Genomic DNA, 20,741 nt, shown 5'->3' on the forward strand with positions numbered 1-20,741 from the left:
CAGAAGACGTGTCAGAAGCCATACAACAGGTGTTTTCAGCAAACTACTGATCATGTTGACAATATAGAAGTCTGAGAACTCATGTAGCAAATATGATACAATTGGTGCTACAGGAAAGTGATGGAAAGGACAAAGTGTGGAGAAAGAAAGGATCTGCTCATAATCCAAAACATAGAAGCTCATCAGTCAAGCATGGTGGAGGTAGTCTCATGGCTAGTTGCATGGCTGCTTCTGGAATGGGCTCACTAATCTTTATTGATGTAACTCTTGATGATAGCAGCAGAATGAATTCAGAAGTTTACAAAAACAATCTGATCCAATATAATTGGGACTTCATCATGCAGCAAGACAATGATTCAAAACACGCTACCAACTCAACAAAGGACTTCAGGAGGGAAAAAATGGAAGATTTTAGAATGGGCAAATCAATCACCAGGCCTTAAACCAGTCGAGGAGCATTTCACCTCCTGATGAGGGAAACTGACGGGCGAAACCCCCAGAAACATACAACAACTGAAAAAGGCTGCAGTAAAAGCCAAGAAAAGCATGACAAAGAAGAATTCACCAGTTTGGTGATGTTAGTGGGTCACCAACTTGATGCAATTATTGCAAACAAGGGACATGCAACCAATGATTATTATTTACTTTAAGACCATCTGTACCTATACTTTTGTTCACCTAAATATTGGGTGGTTTGCCACCAAGGTTGTTTAACACATCTAGATGTGAATTTCAGGAAATTAAATGCATATGCATTCAGTTAAAGAAAACATTTGCCTTTTTAACCACTGTGGGTGGCATTTTGTTTTTGGCCTTATGAAACTAAATACGTTTCAGTGGAAGTCAGGGTGTTTCTCATCTTGGTGTATTCAATGCTTAGAAAACATAAAATCGTGAATTCTGCTAAACCTAGAGAGTAAGCAATAACAGTCCCATTCAACAGAATACTACAGTCCATGACAAATGATATAATATTGTTTTATGCCAGAAAGTCTCTTTACCTGCCTTTAAAAAATGAACAGCATGTATGTAAATTTGACAAACTCAAGTATTAAGAGCTGATGGCTTTGTTAGAGCACTTGTGTGTCCTTAATGAACTTGAATGAGCATAGCCCCGTCCACATTGTCCGCAGACGTACAGTTTCTGTCCTGTATGACACAGCTGGTGGCTGTAGAGGGCACTCTGGTCACGAAAACTCTTCCCACACTGTGAGCAGTGAAAGGGCTTCTCTCCCGTGTGAATGCGCTTGTGTTGTTTGAGATTACTCTCTTGACTAAAACTCTTCCCACACTGTGAGCAGTGATACGGCTTCTCTCCCGTGTGAATGCGCTCATGTTGTTTGAGATTACTCTCTTGACTAAAACTTTTCCCACACTGTGAGCAGTGATACGGCTTCTCTCCTGTGTGAATGCGCTCGTGTTGTTTGAGATAACTCTGACGAGTAAAACTCTTCCCACACTGTGAGCAGTGATACGGCTTCTCTCCAGTGTGAATGCGCTTGTGTACTTGGAGATTTCTCTGACAATTAAAACTCTTCCCACACTGTGAGCAGTGATACGGTTTCTCTCCTGTGTGAATGCGCTTGTGTTGTTGGAGAGTATGCTGACGAGTAAAACTCTTCCCACACTGTGAGCAGTGATACGGCTTCTCTCCCGTATGAATGCGCTCATGTATTTGGAGATGACGCTTACAAGTTAAACTCTTCCCACACTGTGAGCAGCAATATGGCTTCTCTCCCGTGTGAATGCGCTCGTGTATTTGGAGAGCACTCTGGTAAGTAAAACTCTTCCCACACTGTGAGCAGTGATACGGCTTCTCTCCTGTGTGAATGCGCTTGTGTTGTTGGAGATGACTCTGATAAGTAAAACTCTTCCCACACTGTGAGCAGTGATACGGTTTCTCTCCTGTGTGAATGCGCTTGTGTTGTTTGAGACTACTCTCTTGAGTAAAACTCTTCCCACACTCTGAGCAGTGATGCGGCTTTTCTCCTGTGTGAATGCGCCTGTGTTGTTTGAGATTACTCTCTTGACTAAAACTCTTCCCACACTGTGAGCAGTGATACGGCTTCTCTCCCGTGTGAATGCGCTCATGTATTTGGAGATTACTCTGACGAGTAAAACTCTTCCCACACTGCGAGCACACATATGGCTTCTCTCCTGTGTGCATCCGCTTGTGATCTTTGAGATGATGACTTGTAGTTAAACTCTCCCCACAATCTGAGCAGTGGTACATCTGGAAAACAAAATTATTATGCTTAAATAATTTCAGATTTTGTCCCCGTGTGTTTCTCGAATTGTAATTGGAAACGTCTCCTACAATGCTGTAATATGGCTTCACAACCAAATCACTCACCTTTAATGGCTGTAACAACTTTGTAATTTTAGATTTGTAATGTAATGCCATTGATTGCAGCCCCATTTTACTCATGCCAAAACCACTGACTGATCATTTTTGAGAGCCAAGATGAATGAGAGTTGACCAAACTTGCACATCATTTCTCAGGTCTAATCTGAGTTTTGATTAGTTAAAAATGCTTAATTTTACAGAGGCATTTTTTTTTCAAAATTTCCAATGCAACCTGGATAATTGGTGAAATTGTTTAGTGTGGTCTTTTGCAAGAATGTTTGTTGGTACATGAGACCTTTTAGCTGTATTCATCTTCGGCACACATGAATCGAAGAGGGGTTTGGCTGAATGCACGTTGTGATGACGTCACATGATGGATCTTGGCCAAATCTGCTGTAATTTTAAACAATTACAAGCCCCCCTGAATATTGCAGAGTTTGCTTGATTTTGCGTTAATTTGCATTAATTGGAGGAACTGTACCTGAACAAGTCCTGAACAAATGGATATCACTCAAAAGTGGCAGCACTGTGGCTCTGGAGCTCTCAGAGAACAGACTACAAACTTCTGTTCATCACAGTGAAATGTTGTCGTATCACCTCACAGTGTCGTGGATTATTAATCAGAAACCTACATCTATAACACCAGAATCATATTACAATATTAAAACATCTGCGGATCATCAGTTGGTTTATTTATTTCATTAATAGGACATCTATTTTTTTTTTTTAAGAAAATCATTCAATCCAGTACGGGTCATTTTGACCCCCTTTATGCATTCGTGAAGGGTTTTTTGGTTCATGCATTGTAGGGTTAAATATCAAAAATCTAAAAGGTGTGCATCATATCTGACACCTGGTCGAACACTTTACAGTTGGTTGTGTGACTGTTAAGTCATTCCCTTCAAATGCTATTGAGCTTTAAATTATGGTATATTTGTTGTATGGGCCCATTCTGTAGTGAAATACATGGCAATTTTTATATGATTTAATAGTTTATTTTGTTAAATATAAAAAAAATATAAAAAGGTGTGCACCATACCTGACATTTAGATGAACACTTTCCAGTTGGTTATATGACTGTAAGTCACTCCTTTCAAATGCTATTGAAGTTAGAAACGTGTTTAACAATGTGTTACGTAACTTTAGAGACGGTCCCTTAATTTCCGCATATCTGAATATCGAACGTCCAACTTCACACCGACTTTATTCCTGTTGTAGACCTGGGGAGCGGGGGACGCTTGAGAGGTAACACAGGAAGTCATAGGGATGTGCATTGTTTCATGTGGGCTTACGTTGCTGTTATTAAAAAGCACACGGTTGAAATGAAATGATCTCTTTATTATTCCACATTATCAGAAACGGTAACGTGACGTATCGAGGAGAAGTAAGGGAGTTGATCTGCAGACCAGCTTCGGCTTTGTTGTGTGAATAATAAAGTCTATCTCCTAAAGAGCGGCGTCTGGACTCTGATTTCATTATAAGAGGTGTAAAGAATCAGGACACTGGAAGAAAAATACAGAGATTCATGACTCCAGAATCTCCACTAACCTGTTAACCGAGCAGCTCAGGTGGTAAGTTTCAGATGAACTCACCTTTAGTGATGTTACGCAGAGTATCAGAGATCTGAAGCGCGTGTGGAGAAAGAAGCTCCGTTTCATGTGAAGATCTGAGTCCAAGCTTGTGTTCTTCTTCTTCTTGTGTTGTTTAATGGCGGTTGACAAGCCAAGTCATGCTGTATTACCGCCACCAACTGGACTGGAGTGTTAAGCATTAATAAGAAGGGAAATACATTTGTTCTTTTAAATGTCCAATAAAATGTCCAGTCCTGTTTTCCTGAGATAATTAAGTATTTCTCTTTGTATTTTTGACTGTCCTGGGGAACAATTCACTAGGTTTGATAAGGTGATATTGATTGAATCTATATTTCTCAATTTATTTAATAACTTCTCTCTTTCCCTTGTAAACATTACACAATGTAATAATACATGTTAAACAGTCTCTGTTTCACCACATCAAGCATAATCCTGTTTGATGTTTCCATATTTTGAAATATGGATTATTTAATCCAGAATGTCCTATTCGAAGCCGAGTGATAATTGCATCACTCCTTGTTTTTGGACCACACACACACACAGGAGTTCGTCCGTCGATTTTGACGAAGACCGAAGTTTACATTTCTGCCTCCATTATGGAGAACACAAACTGGGACTCGACTTGCACATGAATTGGATTAAAGTGAGGAAGCATAGCATCGGCCTCACTCTCACTTCCCGGTGACCGCCATGATCCAGTGGCAAGACTGAGTCAAGATGACTGAAGATGTCTGTTTTTGGATATTGTATAGATGTTGTGAGGGAAGTTACTCATTTTTACTTTGAAATAGTTTTGTTCTTGTTCTGTTTCATTCTCATTAGATGATAACGTCTAAGAAGGCCATGTCATGTCACTGAGATCAGTACAGAATGTTTATCTGCTTACAGAGACACAAACATGTTCTTCTATTCAAGGTTCATCTAAACATCTTCCAAGATCCTAAAACAAAGCCTGTTCAAAAATGCTTCTTATTGGTACACAGAAGTGTTTCATGCTCTGCTTTTCATATATATAGTAGTGGTTCAGCTCAAGCGCTTCAGAGCGCTCTCATTATTCTATCCTGCTTTATTCTATCCTGTATTAACCATCTTTCTGTAATAAACCTTTTTACCTTCAGAGGATGAGTCTGCGAGTGCTGTCTAATTTCCACAACAATGTCTACCCGTTTTTTTCCTTGTCACACATTTCTAGCCACTTTATATTCATAAGTTCTCTAATTTTTCCTTTTACCTCTTCTTTACTGAGTGGTATATGAACTTCATATACCACTTCAAATATCCATATGATCCATTACCTGTTTAGCCAGTCTGTCCACTATTTCATTTCCTTGTACTTCCACATGTTCTGGTACCCAACGAAATCTCAGGACCATCCCCAGTTTCTGAATTCTAAGTAGATGCGTAAGTATCTCATATACTAAATCTTGTCTTGGTTCAGAATGCCCATTTAATAAGCTATTTACAGCTGATTGAGATTCTGAACAAATAACAGCCCCCACTGGCTGAACTTCCTCCACTCATTGCATAGCCAATAAAATCGTTATTAACTAATAGTAATTAACTATTAGTAAGTAACTAATTTAGTCTTCTAAAAATAAAATGGTCCAGCACACGGAAAGGTATATACTACTTTATTAAATTATCTAAGATTTATATAAGGGTGATTTAAACTTCAAATATAAAATTTTTAACCTCTTTTCGGTGCTCCACTCTCCTGTCCAGTAGGTGGCGGTAATTCACCAAAACTGGTTTACCAACTGCCAATAAACCTCTAAAGAAGAAGTAGCAGCAGCAGCAGAAGAAGAAGAAGAAGAAGAAGAAGAAGAAGAAGAAGAAGAGAACAAGAAGAACAAGAACAACAACAACACACGGTTGGATGTAGATCTTCACATGAAAGAAGCTTTTCTTTCTCCGCACGCGCTTCGGATCTCTGATACTCTGCGTAACATCACTAAAGGTGAGTTCATCTGAAACTTACCACCTGAGCTGCTCGGTTAACAGGTTAGTGGAGATTCTGGAGTCATGAATCTCTGTATTTTTCTTCCAGTGTCCTGATTCTTTACACCTCTTATAATGAAATCAGAGTCCAGACGCCGCTCTTTAGGAAAATCTCCACAGACTCCTGCTGCTACTGGCTCAAAGGTAAAGTTTACTCAAGTGTCTGATTTCTCTTTTAGTTTTTAAACTCTGAGAACTTATTTATGATTTAAAACATTGTTATGAACGTGAGATAACAGATATTCCACTCCGTGGCTGCACTGTTAAAACACGTGTTTAAAATAACTTCATGATGTGTTCATTGTGAACACACCTGCGTGTCTAGTTAAGGACGACACATTTTGTGTTGCTTTCAGCACAACCAGTGTATTAGTACATTTAACACACACTGTGTGTTAAACATCTCACAAATATGTTAAAAAAAACATGGATGTGTTGTTTATACTTTTCCACCTACAATTATCCTAAAATGCAATTTGTTTGTACGCTAAAATGCTACTAAAATGCTCATAAAATAAATGAACAATTGCATGAAATTCAGGTGACATAGTTAAAATCGTCTAAACATTTGACAGATGTAAGAATGGGAGTTGATGAATCATCTTACAAATCTCCCTCCATCTGGGAAGACAGGAGTCCCACTCGCTTCCATGTTAAAAGCTGTAAAAGAACAAAAAGAGTGTTGTTTAGATGTTTGCTACAAAATATGGACAAATTCCCTTTGGGTTTAACTGAGAAACTGCGTTACAGAATCCCAGATTGTGTAATTTTGGAAATGTAACCTCCACTCTCCTGATGAACAAAATGGTGCTGTAGACTCACCTGGAGAATCTATCTGACTTGTGAATATTTATTTTCCTGCCTTTAGCAGGAATATACAGAATACATGAAGAAACACGGCCCTAACCAATCTTCATAACGATCATTACTACAGCTTCCCTTGTCCAAAACACTTGCTAACTGTAAGTAATGTTAACCCACTCTCTGTATTACATCATGGTGAACAGCTGTAATGCTATCGTTAACTCTCAAAAAGGGAATGGGAATGTCTAACATCACTGCAAGATGTATGCCTAAAGTTATGTTCTTACCTCAAGCGAGGGTCTAGATTAGCATCACTCATTCCTACTGTGATTGATGACAGCATCCAGGTAGCTAACCCTAACTCAGAGCCTCAGACAAGATGCAGTGCCAGAGAATTATATAATAACCTCAGTCCATATTTCACAGCCGACATAAACACATGACACTAGTAGTGTAACACCAACACTGAGGAAGCAGTACATGATGTTCACTGTAGCGATAGGTAAAGTTAATGATCACTCGCTGATTTACTGTTTTCCAATGAATAAATTTTCCAGAGCTCCTTGCCTAAATATCACAAACTCGGCCAGGTGTTTTCAGCAGCTTTAACGCTAAATAGTGATGAACGCTAACTTATGGGTGGTTATTTGTTTTCCTTGCCTCAGGATACCGTCTCCACCGTCACGATCAAAAGCTCAAAGCAACAAACATTTGCTTTGAGGCGAGTTTAGATTTGGATGATGTCAGCAGCGCGTTGTGCTGGTCACTCGATTGGAAATTTTTTTTTCTTTCTTTCTTTTTTTATTAAACAAGTTTAAGAACAGCAGGGAATTTATACAGATACAAATGAGTGAGAAACTGATAGAGAACAGGTTCAAACTAGATCAGCGTGTTGGGACGGGGAGTGAGGAATGTGTGCTCAGTGGTTTTCTACTCTAAAGTTGCATCAGTTTATCCTTTCAGTAATCATTACCACACTTCAATTAAAAAAAACTTTGGGAATATTAGCTAATATCAGCTAATTTTCCTGTAGAGATGTGTGCAGAAATTTTAACAGTAAAAATTATATGCAGGAATTATACCCTCTAGGAATTATGTCCTGAAGGTCTATTTAAAACACACACACACTCTCTTCCTGCAGGACCATTTTAAATAACTTCACAACAAAAACATTGTATTTTCACAAATGAAGTATTTTATTTATTGAAATTGTCATGTAATAACTCATGTAAACTGTAAAATGAGGAGGTGTGCAGCAGTTCTGCAGGATGTTTTCCCGTTGTGCAGCAAGTGTGTTGGACATTCCTGCATGTTTCTATTGAACTGAAGGCTCTACTTTAAAACCTATAGGAAATTCCTGCACAGTCTGCCAGTGTGTCCTGCTGGATTTTAGCATTCCTGCAGGATACCAGCAAACATTATGCAGAAAAATTCAAATCCAGCAGGATTCGTGTAGGGTTTTTTTTTTTTTTTTTGCAAGGGATACACAAGCAGAACACTTCAGGTCAGGACTCACACTTTATGTGGCCTTCAAATTATTAATAAAGCAACTGATTTGTGATAATTTATTAATAATTGAATGGATTTGTGATCAATTATACATAAAGGAACTGATCATTGTGTGGTAAATTCTGAAACATTGAGCAGGTTAACAAACCAAAAGACAAGTCTGCTAACTGTTACCTAACTAACTAAAGTTCATTAGAAGGAAATGTGTAACACTTATTCCAGTCTGTTATACTTCCACAGACAAAAACAAAAGACCTTCCGCTTAGAAAAATGTTGATGCCAAGAGCAAGGTCAGCTTTGTATGGCTAGTCTCTGAATTTTATAAACATATACAGTAATGTCCAAAAGTATTTGGACAGTGATACAATTTTTGTCATTTTGCCTCTGTACGCTACTACAATGGATTTGAAATGAAGTAATCAAGATGTGATTGAAGTGTGGACTTTCAGGTTTAATTCGAGGGGTTTAACAAAAATATTGCATTAACCGTTTAGGAATTACAGCCATTTTTTACACAGTTCTTCCATTTTCACAAGCTCAAAAGTAACTAGACAATTGACTGATGAGCAGTTTCATGGCCAGGTGTGGCCTGTTTCTAAGTGTTGAATTTGCTTTTGGTAGCTGTTCATGGGAACTCTAAATATCTGGTCAAAAGCAGTGTTGATTCAAGTGAAGGAGGCCATCATGAGGCTGAAAAAACAAATCGGACTTATCAGACAGAGAGCAGAAACAGGAGTGACCAAATCAACAATTTGGTACATTCTTAAAAAGAAGGAATGCACTGGTGAGCTCAGCAACACTGAAAGGCCTGGAAGGTCACAGAAGATAACTAAAGTGGATGATTACAAAATTCATTCCTTGTTGAAGAAAAACACCTTCACAACATCTAGACAAGTCAAGAACACTCTGGAGGAGGTAGGCATATCATCTTCAAAGTCTACAATCAAGAGACGTCTTCGTGAATGTAAATACAGAAGTTTTACCTCAAGATGCAAACCACTGGTAACACTCAAGAACAGAAAGGCCAGATTAGACTTGTCAAGCCTAATGTTATGGCATGGGCATGTACGGCTGCTGTCACTGGTGTATATTGATGTTACTGCTGATAGAAGTAGCAGGATGAATTCTAAGTGTATAGAGCTATACTTTCTGCTCAGATTGACACATGGACATTGGAGCAACTGGTGTTTGTCTGCCATTGCCAGACACTGATAAAATACAGAAATCATGCAACAACCAACCTGCATGATGATCTGTTGGAGACGCTGCTCAATCTTGCTGCAGGGCCTAGGGCTCCAGTCCTCTGTGTCGCCTGATGCCAGTGGCCAGGGGAGGGGACGTCATAAGCAGTGTGCAAGGAATTGAAAGCACGGCAAAAGGGTGGGGGTCCATGCTAGACGAAAAGCAAACTCTAGGCAACCAGCTCTCACGTCCATTTTGCTCTCCAATGTCTGTTCCCTGGACAATAAGCTGGACTACATCCAGCAAACTCCAGCAAACTAGAGTGAGAGTTTAGAGACTGCTGCGTATTTGTTTTCATGGACACATGGCTCATCATAAGAGTTCTGGATGCAGCCATTCAACTAAATGGTTGAATAATCGGTGTGTACGTGCACCCGACCCACCCCAGCACTAATGTTAAAGAGGCACTCTGTGAACTGTATGTGGCTATTGGTGAACTGCAGAATGCACACCCCAATGGACTGTATCATTGCCAGGGATTTTAGCCATGTGAATCTCAAGTCAGTGCTCCCTAAATTCCACAAACATGTGGACTTTGCAACGAGAGGGGTGAACACGCTGGATCTTGTTTACACAAACGTCCCCAGTGCGTACCGGGCGGAGCCTTGCCCCCACCTCAGCTACTCAGACCACATCTCTAATCCCAGCATACAGACCACTCATCAGACGCTCCAAACTGGCTTTGAAGCAGGTGAAAACCTGGCCAACGGGAGCCATCTCTGATCTTCAGGACTGTTTTGAGCACACTGACTGGGACATGTTCATGGAGACTGCGACTGATGGCGGCACCACCAATTTGGAGGAATACACAGCATCAGTGACCAGCTACATCAACAAGTGCATTGATGACATCACTGTCTCCAAAACAATCACTGCATGCTCTATCCAGAAGCCTTGCATGACTGGAGAGGTGTGTGCACTGCTGAGGACCCAAGATGCTTTCAGGGCAGGTGACAAGACGGCCCTAAGAACAGCGAGGGCCAAACTGTCCCAGGCCATTAGAGATGCAAAGCATGCACACGCTCAGGAAATCCATGACCACTTCATGGACAGCAGTGACCTGCAGCGCATGCAGCAGGGTATTCAGGACATCAGCAACTTGAGGACATCACCCGCCTGTGACAATGATGTCTCCCTTCCAGATATGCTGAACAACTTCTATGCTCGTTTTGAGGTGCAGAATGATGTGGTCCACCCCTCCTACCAATGACCAGGTGCTGTTTAACCAGGGATGATGTAAGGAAAACGCAACACAATCAACCCATGGAAAGCTGCTGGACCAGACAACATTCCTGGCAGAGTGCGCAGAGGATGTGCAGACCAGCTTGTGTATGTTCACAATGACATGTTCAACATCTCCTTGAGCAGCACCATCGTTCCAACATGCTTCAAGTCCACCACCATTGGCCCTGTGCAAAAGAAGTCTTAAGTGTCATGCCTCAATGACTACCCTCCCACTGCACTCATCCATCATCATGAAGTGCTTCGAGAGGCTCATAATGAGACACTGAATAAACATGCCACTTAATACATACTTTGCGTATGGTAATATTCTATTAATCTAGTCATTAGATTTTTTACATCTTGCTTGTTGCCAATTTCCAAATGGGCATTTATTGAAGTGTGAGGGGAAATTACTAATGTTTACTTTGTTATAAGTTTGTTCTTGTTCATGTTCATCTGAGGATAACACCTAAGAAGGCCATGTGATGTCACTGAGATCAGTACAGAATGTTTATCTGCTTACAGAGACACAAACATGTTCTTCTGTTCAAGGTTCATCTGTCCAAGATCCTAAAACGAAGCCTGTTTGAACTGCCTCAAACTGCTTCTTATCGGTACACAGAATTGTCATGCTCTGCGTTTCATACATGTAGTAGTGGTTTAGGTACAAGGGCTTCAGAGCACTCTCATTATTCTATCCTGCTTTATTCTATCCTGTATTAACCATCTTTCTGTAAAAAACCTTTTTACCTTCAGAGGACGAGTCTGCAAGTGTTGTCTAATTTCCACGACAGTAGTCACTCCTCTCATGGCTGAATCTAACTTCGTCATATAGAGCAGTATGTAGGTTCTAGAATGCCATTATTTTACATCCTTAATAGGGTCCATGTTCAGTTAACAGGAAAGGCATTTGTAATACAGCCTGACCGTGTATTTGTACAGGGCTTCGATAATGCATTATTCCTAGAATTCCTCACAACAGCACAAATGTGCAAAACAGGTATTGTCTCAAGCATACATAATGAAACTAATTAAGGGCTTCATTAGTTGCACCAGGTGTGCTTGAGCTGGAACACATGAAATACCTGAACTGGATAGGGCAGAAAATATATGAAATACCTACCTGGGGCAGAAAAGGATCAATGGCTGCAACCAGATTTCTGAGAAGGCAAGTTGTGGAAAAACTCTTGAGTGACTGCAAAAGACCTGCAGCATGACTTGGTGGCAACAGGCACTAAGGTTTCAATGAGAACAGTAAGGAGCGTACTAAATGCTGAAGTGTTCCATGCCAGAACTCCAAAACGTTCACCACTACTGACCCAAAAGCACAAGAAAAGTTGCTCAAAATCATATAAATAAGCCACAGAAGTTTTGGGATTCTGTTCTGTGGAGCGATGAAACAAACCTGAAACTTTTCGGCACGGTTGATCGGTGGTATATCTGGAGGAAAAAGAATGAAGGAAGAACACTCTTTCAACACTGAAGCATGGTGGTGGCTCGGTGATGCTTTGCATCCTCTGGCACTGGAATCCTGTAGCATGTGGAAGGCAAGATGGATTCATTGAAGTATCAGGAAATCCTAGGAGAAAACATCATGCTGTCTGTGAGGAAGCTGAAGCTGGGGTGTCATTGGACCTTCCAACAGGACAATGATCCCAAGCATACCTCAAATTCCACCAAGGTTTAGTTACAGAGGTAGTCCTGGAAGGTTCTACAGGCCCATCACAGTCACCTGACTTGAACCCCATAGAAAATCTTTGGTGGGATTTGAAGAAGGCGGTTGCAACACGCAAAACCAAGAACATTACTGAACTGGAGGCCATTGCTCATGAGGAATGTGATAACGTTCCTCAGGAACGCTGCCAGAAGCTATGCATCTCGTTCGTAGCAGGTCAACAGCAAAAGGGTGCTCTACTAAGTACTAAAGATGCTTGACATGAAGGGGTTGAATAATTTTGAGACTGGAGAAATCATTATAAGTTGCATTTTCATTTGAATTTGGGGAAACCACTTGAAGCATTTGTTGTCTTGAACTATTGCTTTTGTTTGATTTGTTCATTGTAAACATCTGAAAATCTGTAAATTTTGACAATAAACCTGATTTGCAATGGGGGTTGAGTAATTTTGACTGCAACTGTATGTCTTCTCATATGGTTTAGTGTGTTGTTTCATGTAGCACCATGGTCTTGGAGGAACGTTTTATTTCACTGTGTACTGCACCAGCTGTATATGGTTGAAATGACAGTCACTTGACTTGAATTGAGATTCAGTCAAATGCTGCAAAACAGATATGACAGCACTTCACAGTACAGATGGATAATGACCCGTACCGTGAAAGCAACCCAATTGAGCATTCTGTTGACCTACTGAAGGCATAAAGACCCACAAACAAGCAGCAACTGAAGGAGGCTGCAGTAAAGGCCTGGCAAAGCATCTCAAGGGAGGAAACTCAGCATTTGATGCCTGATGTGTGGAACCCATAGACAAGTATTTGCATCCAAGTATTTAAAAAAAAATAATCCTAATATATATTATTGTTAGTTTGTCCAACTTTGAGCTTGTGAAAACAGAGGGACTGTGTATTTAAAAAATGGCTTTAGTTCCTAAATGGGTAATGCAATGTTTTTGTTAAAGCCCCTGAATTAAAGTGGAAAGACTACACTTCAATCACATCTTGAATGCTTAATTTCAAATCCATTGTGGTGGTGTGCAGATGCAGGCTTATGAAAATTGTCACTGTCCAAATACTTATTGGCCTGACTGTACACTATATTAACTATTTCTGAGTGATTCAGAGAAGCCGTACCTCTGTGGACAATGTGGACGGAGCTATACTCATTCAAGTTCATTTAGGACTCACACGTGCTCTAAGATAAAGCCATCGTCTGTTGACGTGAATTTGTCAAAGTAAGGTACATGTTTTAATTAATTTTTTTAAGGAAATTCTGGCATAAAATTATAATGTAGTATGTAGATGTAGTATTATATTGTATGGGACTGTATTGCTTACAGTCCACTTTCATGATGTAATGATTTTCTTAATTGAATTCATGATTTTGTCGTTTTCCTCGTTTCACCTGAACGCTACACTACCAAGCATGCAACACAATGATACGTATTTAATCTCAGAGTGAGACGCATGACACTCCTTCTGACAAAAGAAAACATACAGTTGCAATCAAACTATTCAACCCCCATTGCAAATCAGGTTTAGTGTCAGATTTGACAGCCTTTCAGCTGTTTGCAATGAACAAATCAAATGCAAGCAATTGAAATAGTTCAACACAACGAATGCTTCAAGTGGTTTCCCCAAATTCAACTGAAAATACAACTTATAATGACTTCTGGAGTCTCAAAATTATTTAAGTTTTGACAATAAACCTGATTTGCAATGGGGGTTGAATAACTTTGATTGCAACTGTAACTACAGCACCATCAAGGAGGAGACCCTTGTCCTGTTAATGGCTTTGCAAGATTTGTAAGTGTACCTTGGTGACAGTCTTGCTCCAGTTCATGTGTGCATGTTGTCATCGATGGGCAATAGTATTTAACAGCGAAGAAAGCCGGTGCCCACAGCTTCGTTTTGCAGATGCTCACTTGTCATTTGTGGTTGTGCTCGCTACTCCGCTCCGTATTTCTGTTTTTTTTTTCATCTGTGCCTGTCCAGTCTCTGAGCTCGATCTGTCCTTTCTTTCTTTTTGCTGCCTGGATTTGTAAATAGTCACACTCTGGCTTTGGGAGTAGCGGAATACACGTAACAACATTACATAATCAGGGTACAAAAAACTGGTAACTGTTGGTTACCCCAAAAAAAAAGTAATCACATTACAGGTACATTTTGTAAAAAAAAATGGGAATACTATCAGGATTACAATTGTTTTCAATTAAAACCCAAGGAATTAAATGTTTTGATATAAAAAATTTGCATGTAATGTCTTTTTAATTGCGTGTCCTGTGAGGAGTGGCCTATCACATCATTTGTTCTGTTGATGTAATAAAATGAGACGGTGTTCATGAATACGCACAGGGAAAGCAAGGATCAGCTTTCCATGTCAGAAAGACGTGTCAAAACTAAAAATATCCGATTTTTCCAAACAATCCTTATCTCTGTTGAGCACCGATGCTGATGGCACACCTGCTAATGAAAAAAAAAAAAGCAGGCTCCAGTAGTGCTGGCATGAGAGAGAAAACAATGGAGACACTGAGGATCATCATCAGAAAGTCATTTTAAGACTTCTTGGATTCAAGAGTTTGCATGGCTCAGGTATGATCATCACGCGCAGATAATGTTTTGTGACTTTTGTTCCGAAATGGCGGGGGACACGGATTTCATTACCGGAAAGAACCATTTCAAGAAAGAGACTGGGGGGGACAAGGCTATAGTCAAAAGCATTAAAAAATGCCTCTAGTCACGTGAGGCTGTGGATCAGGTGTTTGAGCGGGTTGTCCACTAATCGTAGGGTTGGTGGTTCGATTCCCGGCCCACATGACTCCACATATCGAAGTGTCCTTGGGCAAGACACTGAACCAAGTTGCTCCCGATGGCAAGTTAGCACCTTGCTCTGCTACAGTTGGTGTGTGTGTGTGTGTGTGTGTGTGTGTGTGTGTGTGTGTGTGTGTGTGTGGGTGTGTGTGTGTGTGTGGGTGAATGGGTGAATGAGACACAGTGTAAAGCACTATAAGTGTGCCCTTTTTTTATTAGTTGTTTTTTTTTTTTTTTTTTTTAACCAAAAAAGCTCATGACTATGTAATCGTAGAGTGTGGTTAAAAAAAAAACATTGTTAACACAAGCAGTGTCTCGTTCATGTGAATTTCATGACGTTTAGTTCCCACTTTAAGTGAACTTGAATGAAAATGCTGACGCTGTAAAAGGAGGCCAGACGTACACACATGATGGGATGACTGGTGTTCATTCATGTGGAACTTAAAAAAATCATCTAGTGCCTGGTTTTTTTTTATATATTTTTTTTTTCCTTATAGGAGCCAATGTCTCCTTAATAGATATTTTGTTGTCTGGAGCCCTGCTTTTGATAACACAATATAGACATCTGTAAGTAAGTAAGTAAATATTATTTATATAGCACGTTTCACAAAGCAAAGCTGACCAGAGTACTGAACAGAGTAAGGATACGTAACAAAAACAGCAGAGATGCCAGACGAACAGACATAACAGATAGAACAAACTGTAATAGACGGGAAAGATAAGAGAGACGGCATGCCGACAGGTACACTGGCGCCATCTTGCCTCAAAGGTCAGATCATCTGCATGATTATAGTTCTGGTTCTCTCTTACCAGTTGTGACTCACATAAGCAACAAATTTACTTATTGTATTAAAAGAAATCCAAACATTGAACATGTTTTTAAGCTCTAAATAAAAGTATTTTAGATCATATTGCTTTTCTTTTGACTTTATTTACATATGTGACCTTGAAGTAATGTGATTACATTACTTTTATATTGTGATGGTTAGATTACATTACTGATTAAATTATTTTATGAAGTAATTTGTAACTGTAACAGAATACATTTTTAAAGTAACCCTCCTGACCCTGGGCTCACTGCTGAATTTTTGTAAATATCAAATACTGTATCTATTCACTGGTGGTAGGGGTGTGACTGCCATTTCTATTGAGTGTGGGTTTTGTCTCTGTTTTGTCAAGGGTGTTTAGGGAAACTAATGGTCTTTTGTTTGCTTTTCTTTTTAGTTAAGTTAGTTTCCTTAAAACAGTGTTTTTTGTTTGTTGCTTTGGCCTTGGTCCACCCTGAAGTTTTCCCGGTTTACTTGTATAAAGTATGTATATATTCTAAAAAGGTCAGTCACTCACTCCACCTTACATTACACCTTGCTTTTATTTATGCTGTGCGTTTTGTTGTTAGTAATTTAGCAGCTCCATCTGCATACCTAAATTTCCGGGTGCTATAGCCATTAACGGTGGGTGATTTGATGAGGAAACTGTATTACAGTATTGTAGGAGACGTTTCCAGTAACAATTCTATATCCACATGGGGACAAAATCTAAAAATTTTAAGCATCTTGAATAATTTTATTGTGTTTTCCAGATGTACCACTGCTCAGATTGTGGGAAGAGTTTTACTAAAACTCAACATCTTAAAAATCACAAGTGCATTCACACAGAAGACAAGCCGCATCATTGTGGACAGTGTGGGAAGAGTTTTACTTGTCAGAGTCATCTCAAACAACACCAGCGCATTCACACAGGAGAAAAGCCGTATCACTGCTCACAGTGTGGAAATAGTTTTACTTGTCAGAGTCATCTCAAACAACACCAGCGCATTCACACAGGAGTGAAGCCGTATCACTGTGGACAGTGTGGGAAGAGTTTTTATCAAGAGGGTAATCTTCGGACACACAAGCGCATTCACACAGGAGAGAAGCCGTATCACTGTGGACAGTGTGGGAAGAGTTTTAGTTTCCAGAGTAATCTCCAAGTACACAAGCGCATTCACACGGGAGAGAAGCCATATTACTGCTCCCACTGTGGAAATAGTTTTACTCGTCAGAGTAATCTCCAACAACATGAGCTCATTCACACAGGAGAGAAGCCGTATCACTGCTCACAGTGTGGGAAGAGTTTTACTTGTCAGAGTCATCTCCAACAACACCAGCGCATTCACACAGGAGAGAAGCCGTATCACTGCTCACAGTGTGGGAAGAGTTTTACTTCCCAGAGTAATCTCCAAGTACACGAGCGCATTCACACGGGAGAGAAGCCATATTACTGCTTCCAGTGTGGAAATAGTTTTACTCGTCAGAGTCATCTCCAACGACATGAGCACATTCACACAGGAGAGAAGCCGTATCACTGCTCACAGTGTTGGAAGAGTTTTACACGAGAAAGTCATTTCCAACAACACCAGCGCATTCACACAGGAGAGAAGCCGTATCTCTGTGGACAGTGTGGGAAGAGTTTTAATCAAGAAGGTAATCTTCGGACACACCAGCGCATACACACAGGAGAGAAGCCTTATCACTGCTCAGAGTGTGGGAAAAGTTTTCGTTACCATAGTGCCCTCTACAGCCACCAGCAGTGTCATACAGGACAGAAGCCGTACCTCTGTGGACACTGTGGACGGAGCTATGCTCATGCAAGATCATTAAGGATACACAAGTGCTCTAACATAAAGCCATCAGCTCTTGACAAGTGAATTTGTCAATTTATGATACATGTTTTTAAATATATATATATTATTTGTCATGGAATGTAGTATTCTATTGCACAGGACTGTATTGCTTACGGTCTACATTTTAGCAGAATTCATGATTGTCATTTTCCTGGTTTCCCCCCACTGTAATCAACCAATCCAGACCTCTGAGTGAGGCACATGACTCTGACATCTCCCTTTGACATAAGCGCAAACAACCCCAAACAGAGGTATTGTATTATACATATAGCGACATGTTTAATTTTAATTGATTTTTAAATGCGAGCTAGAATTTCTTTTCTAAAATGTCACATTGTGCATACTATCGAACTGGACACATTTCCAAGCTAACAGAAGATGATTGTGTTTACAGGCAATTTGAAGAGAGAATTCTGGTCCAAGTTACTCCGTCTTTGCAGCTCAATTAATTACAGATAACTACACTATATGGCCAAAAGTATGGGGATGCCTGACCACCACACCCATATATATATACTTGAACCCAGTGTTCCGGATGTGGTTTTTGGCTTTGCTGCAACACTGATCAGAATAATAGTTATACTGTAAGATCAATGAATGGATTTTTGTTGTGTATATATGTTCCTTTTAAGAAGTAAGATGATGTTTGTATGACCTGCAAGTCTTTTATGCAGGATCACTATCACAATCGTGGATATACAGTGAATGGAGCATTGAGAGAGTATGTTATCAGGGGTCTGGGTTTGATGACCCCTTCACTTTGTTAAATCTCATGTTTAATATTGCACCAAGTTTATACTTTCCTTAATAATGTTCAAAAAAATTTCCTTAATGGAAATCATAAACAGGTTTTCTCATAGTTGTGTAATTTCTTTTTAAAATTGTGAAATGTTATATTTATAAATATTCAGATGCTTTGCTTTGACACTCACAGGTAAGCTCATCATATTAATCATCATTCATGTTTCTCCAACGTTATTCAAGTTTACCTGTGGGATATTTTGAATTTATTAGTCAAATTACATTCTGCAGGCAGGGAAATGTTTTTTCCAAACATCATTTCATTTCAAACATCAAGGGGGGTCATCAGGTAGGCACGACAGGGGTATCTCTTGTCACTTACTGTTACGTTATCCAATGTATTTCTGTTTGCTCTATGTGCCATTTGTTTGTCTATGTTGGTGGTGGGATGGGTTTCTTTTGTCTCCTCCCCCCTTCTCTAGGCCCTGCCTACTGCATGCGTACGTTCCGGCTTGCCACTTGACGATCACGTCTTGTCCACGCCTGCTCCTGCCTTGTGCGACAGGATTGGTTGGCTGCACGTTTTCGGAAGTGTACTTAAGCCTCGTCAGTCTCCATCCCGGGGCAGATCATTGCCATTGCTTTGTGTGTAGAGAGAAGTGCTTTTCACCTGTGTATGACCTTATACCTGTTTTGACTTTGTTTATGCTCTGCCCTGTAACGATTCATGTGATACCCCTTGTGTATATACGGTATCTCACAAAAGTGAGTACACCCCTCACATATTTGGAAATATTTGATTATATCTTTTCATGTGACAACACTGAAGAAATGACACTTTGCTACAATGTAAAGTAGTGAGTGTACAGCTTGTGTAACAGTGTAAATTTGCTGTCCCCTCAAAATAACTCAACACACAGCCATTAATGTCTAAACCGCTGGCAACAAAAGTGAGTACACCCCTAAGTGAAAATGTCCAAATTATTTTTTATTATTATGTTAATTAACCCACTAATAGTCACCTCTGTAAATGGTGCATGGTTAAGAGTGGTTTGTAGGAAGTCAGCGCCATTTATGTTTATTCTTCTTTTCTCCTGTTTTTGGGTTAGCTAGGGAGTGAGGGAAGGTGGTGTGTGTTTTTCTTTTCTTGTAGGTTAGTTAGTTTTCTTTGGTGAAGTTAGAGGGAATTTTTGTTTATTTTGGCCTGGCCGGCTTCTGAAGATTTAAACCGTTGCTCTGTTTGGAGAATAAACTAAACAAATGCAATCTTAGTCTCGCCAACCCTTTTTTTATTATTATTATTATTTTATTGTATGTTGCGGCCCGACCTAGACCAGGTTGTAACAGAATTGGGGGCTCAGCCTGTGCTTTCCCTCGTTTCGTCCCGTTTCTCTTTTGGCGTGTTTGTCTGGCGGTTTTGTCTTTGTGGTGGGGTGTGTGTGTACAGGTTATAAGATATGGCTACTAAATTTAACCTGGATCAGTTTACCGTTTGTCCCACGTTAGAGCAGTTTGAACGATGCCATAAGGATGATCTGTTGCTCCTTGCGGACTTTTACAGCGTATCGGTTACACAGAACGCCACTAAGCGAGACATCAAAAAGCTGCTGTATGAGGAACTTGTAAAACAGCGAGTCATGCTTGAGCCTATCGAGGCGAGTGTCGCATCATCGGTCACTGGTTCCCAGGATCTGGCTGCAGCGAAGTGTCTCTTGCACCTTGTTACAGCCCAGTCTAGGTTGGGCCGCACAGAGTAACCAGCTCAGGATTCAAACTGATTGATCTTTAAATAAGGGAATAAAAATGCAAACAAGGTTGTGTGAAAAAGGATGTGGTATATTGTAACAGACAATATATACATATAATTGTACAAATAACCAATCAGGCATATCTTCAGGGTGGGTCAAGGCCAAAATAATAAACAAAAGGATTCTATGATTAGGTAGCTAGCTTCCATAAAAGGAAAATAAAGAAAATACAAATATTCTTCCCTAACTACCTAAGCAAAGAAACAGAGACAAAAGGAACCCTCTCCCAAAAGAAATGGCAGCCACACCCCTACTGCCAGTGAACCAAGTGAACATATATATATATATATAGTTAAGAGGATACATAAACAGATTTAGGGATAACCAAACT

General features: G+C 40.0%; 2 protein-coding genes across 7 annotated transcripts in view; one reads left to right on the plus strand and one right to left on the minus strand.

Moving 5' to 3' along the window:
- The window catches only part of LOC128615583 (zinc finger protein 135-like), a 4,793-nt gene extending 770 nt beyond the window's left edge, over nt 1-4,023 (minus strand). The window contains exons 1-2 of one of the 2 annotated variants that reach the window (XM_053637791.1): nt 3,940-4,023; nt 1-2,233 (exon numbers count right to left, since the gene is read on the minus strand). The exon at nt 1-2,233 is cut by the window's left edge and continues 770 nt beyond it. In XM_053637791.1, coding sequence (XP_053493766.1) covers nt 1,052-2,233; nt 3,940-4,005 — 1,248 coding nt within the window. In that variant the 5' untranslated portion in view covers nt 4,006-4,023 and the 3' untranslated portion in view covers nt 1-1,051. Of the gene's footprint in view, nt 2,234-3,386; nt 3,713-3,939 lie in introns of those variants that run through there. The other variant, XM_053637792.1, reaches the window with a different exon arrangement.
- Nucleotides 4,024-5,746: 1,723 nt separating this feature from the next.
- LOC128615588 (zinc finger protein 239-like) lies at nt 5,747-20,539 on the plus strand. 5 transcript variants are annotated; one of them, XR_008387229.1, is made up of 4 exons: nt 5,747-5,896; nt 5,987-6,081; nt 16,779-18,112; nt 18,256-20,539. XR_008387229.1 is itself a non-coding variant. In XM_053637800.1 (3 exons), the coding sequence occupies exons 2-3, from the start codon at nt 6,013-6,015 to the stop codon at nt 17,883-17,885; spliced, it is 1,176 nt and encodes a 391-aa protein (XP_053493775.1). In that variant the 5' UTR covers nt 5,747-5,896; nt 5,987-6,012; the 3' UTR covers nt 17,886-20,539. The 5 variants fall into 5 exon arrangements, 4 of the variants coding, with proteins under 4 accessions (XP_053493775.1, XP_053493776.1, XP_053493777.1 ...); XM_053637800.1 differs by having other exon boundaries at nt 16,779-20,539; XM_053637801.1 differs by lacking the exon at nt 5,747-5,896 and adding an exon at nt 6,809-6,899 and having other exon boundaries at nt 6,001-6,081; nt 16,779-20,539.
- The last annotated feature ends 202 nt before the right edge of the window (nt 20,540-20,741 follow it).

The sequence above is a fragment of the Ictalurus furcatus genome, chromosome 12, assembly GCF_023375685.1.
Source record: "Ictalurus furcatus strain D&B chromosome 12, Billie_1.0, whole genome shotgun sequence".
In the NCBI taxonomy this organism is placed as follows: Eukaryota; Metazoa; Chordata; class Actinopteri; order Siluriformes; family Ictaluridae; genus Ictalurus; species Ictalurus furcatus.

What these genes read in the sequence shown, in the direction of transcription:
- LOC128615588 (XM_053637800.1), top strand. Translation starts at nt 6,013, where the DNA reads ATGAAATCAGAGTCCAGACGCCGCTCTTTAGGAAAATCTCCACAGACT. An exon ending in CTGCTGCTACTGGCTCAAAG is followed by an intron (nt 6,082 to 16,778) that starts GTAAAGTTTACT and finishes TGTGTTTTCCAG; the next exon opens with ATGTACCACTGCTCAGATTG.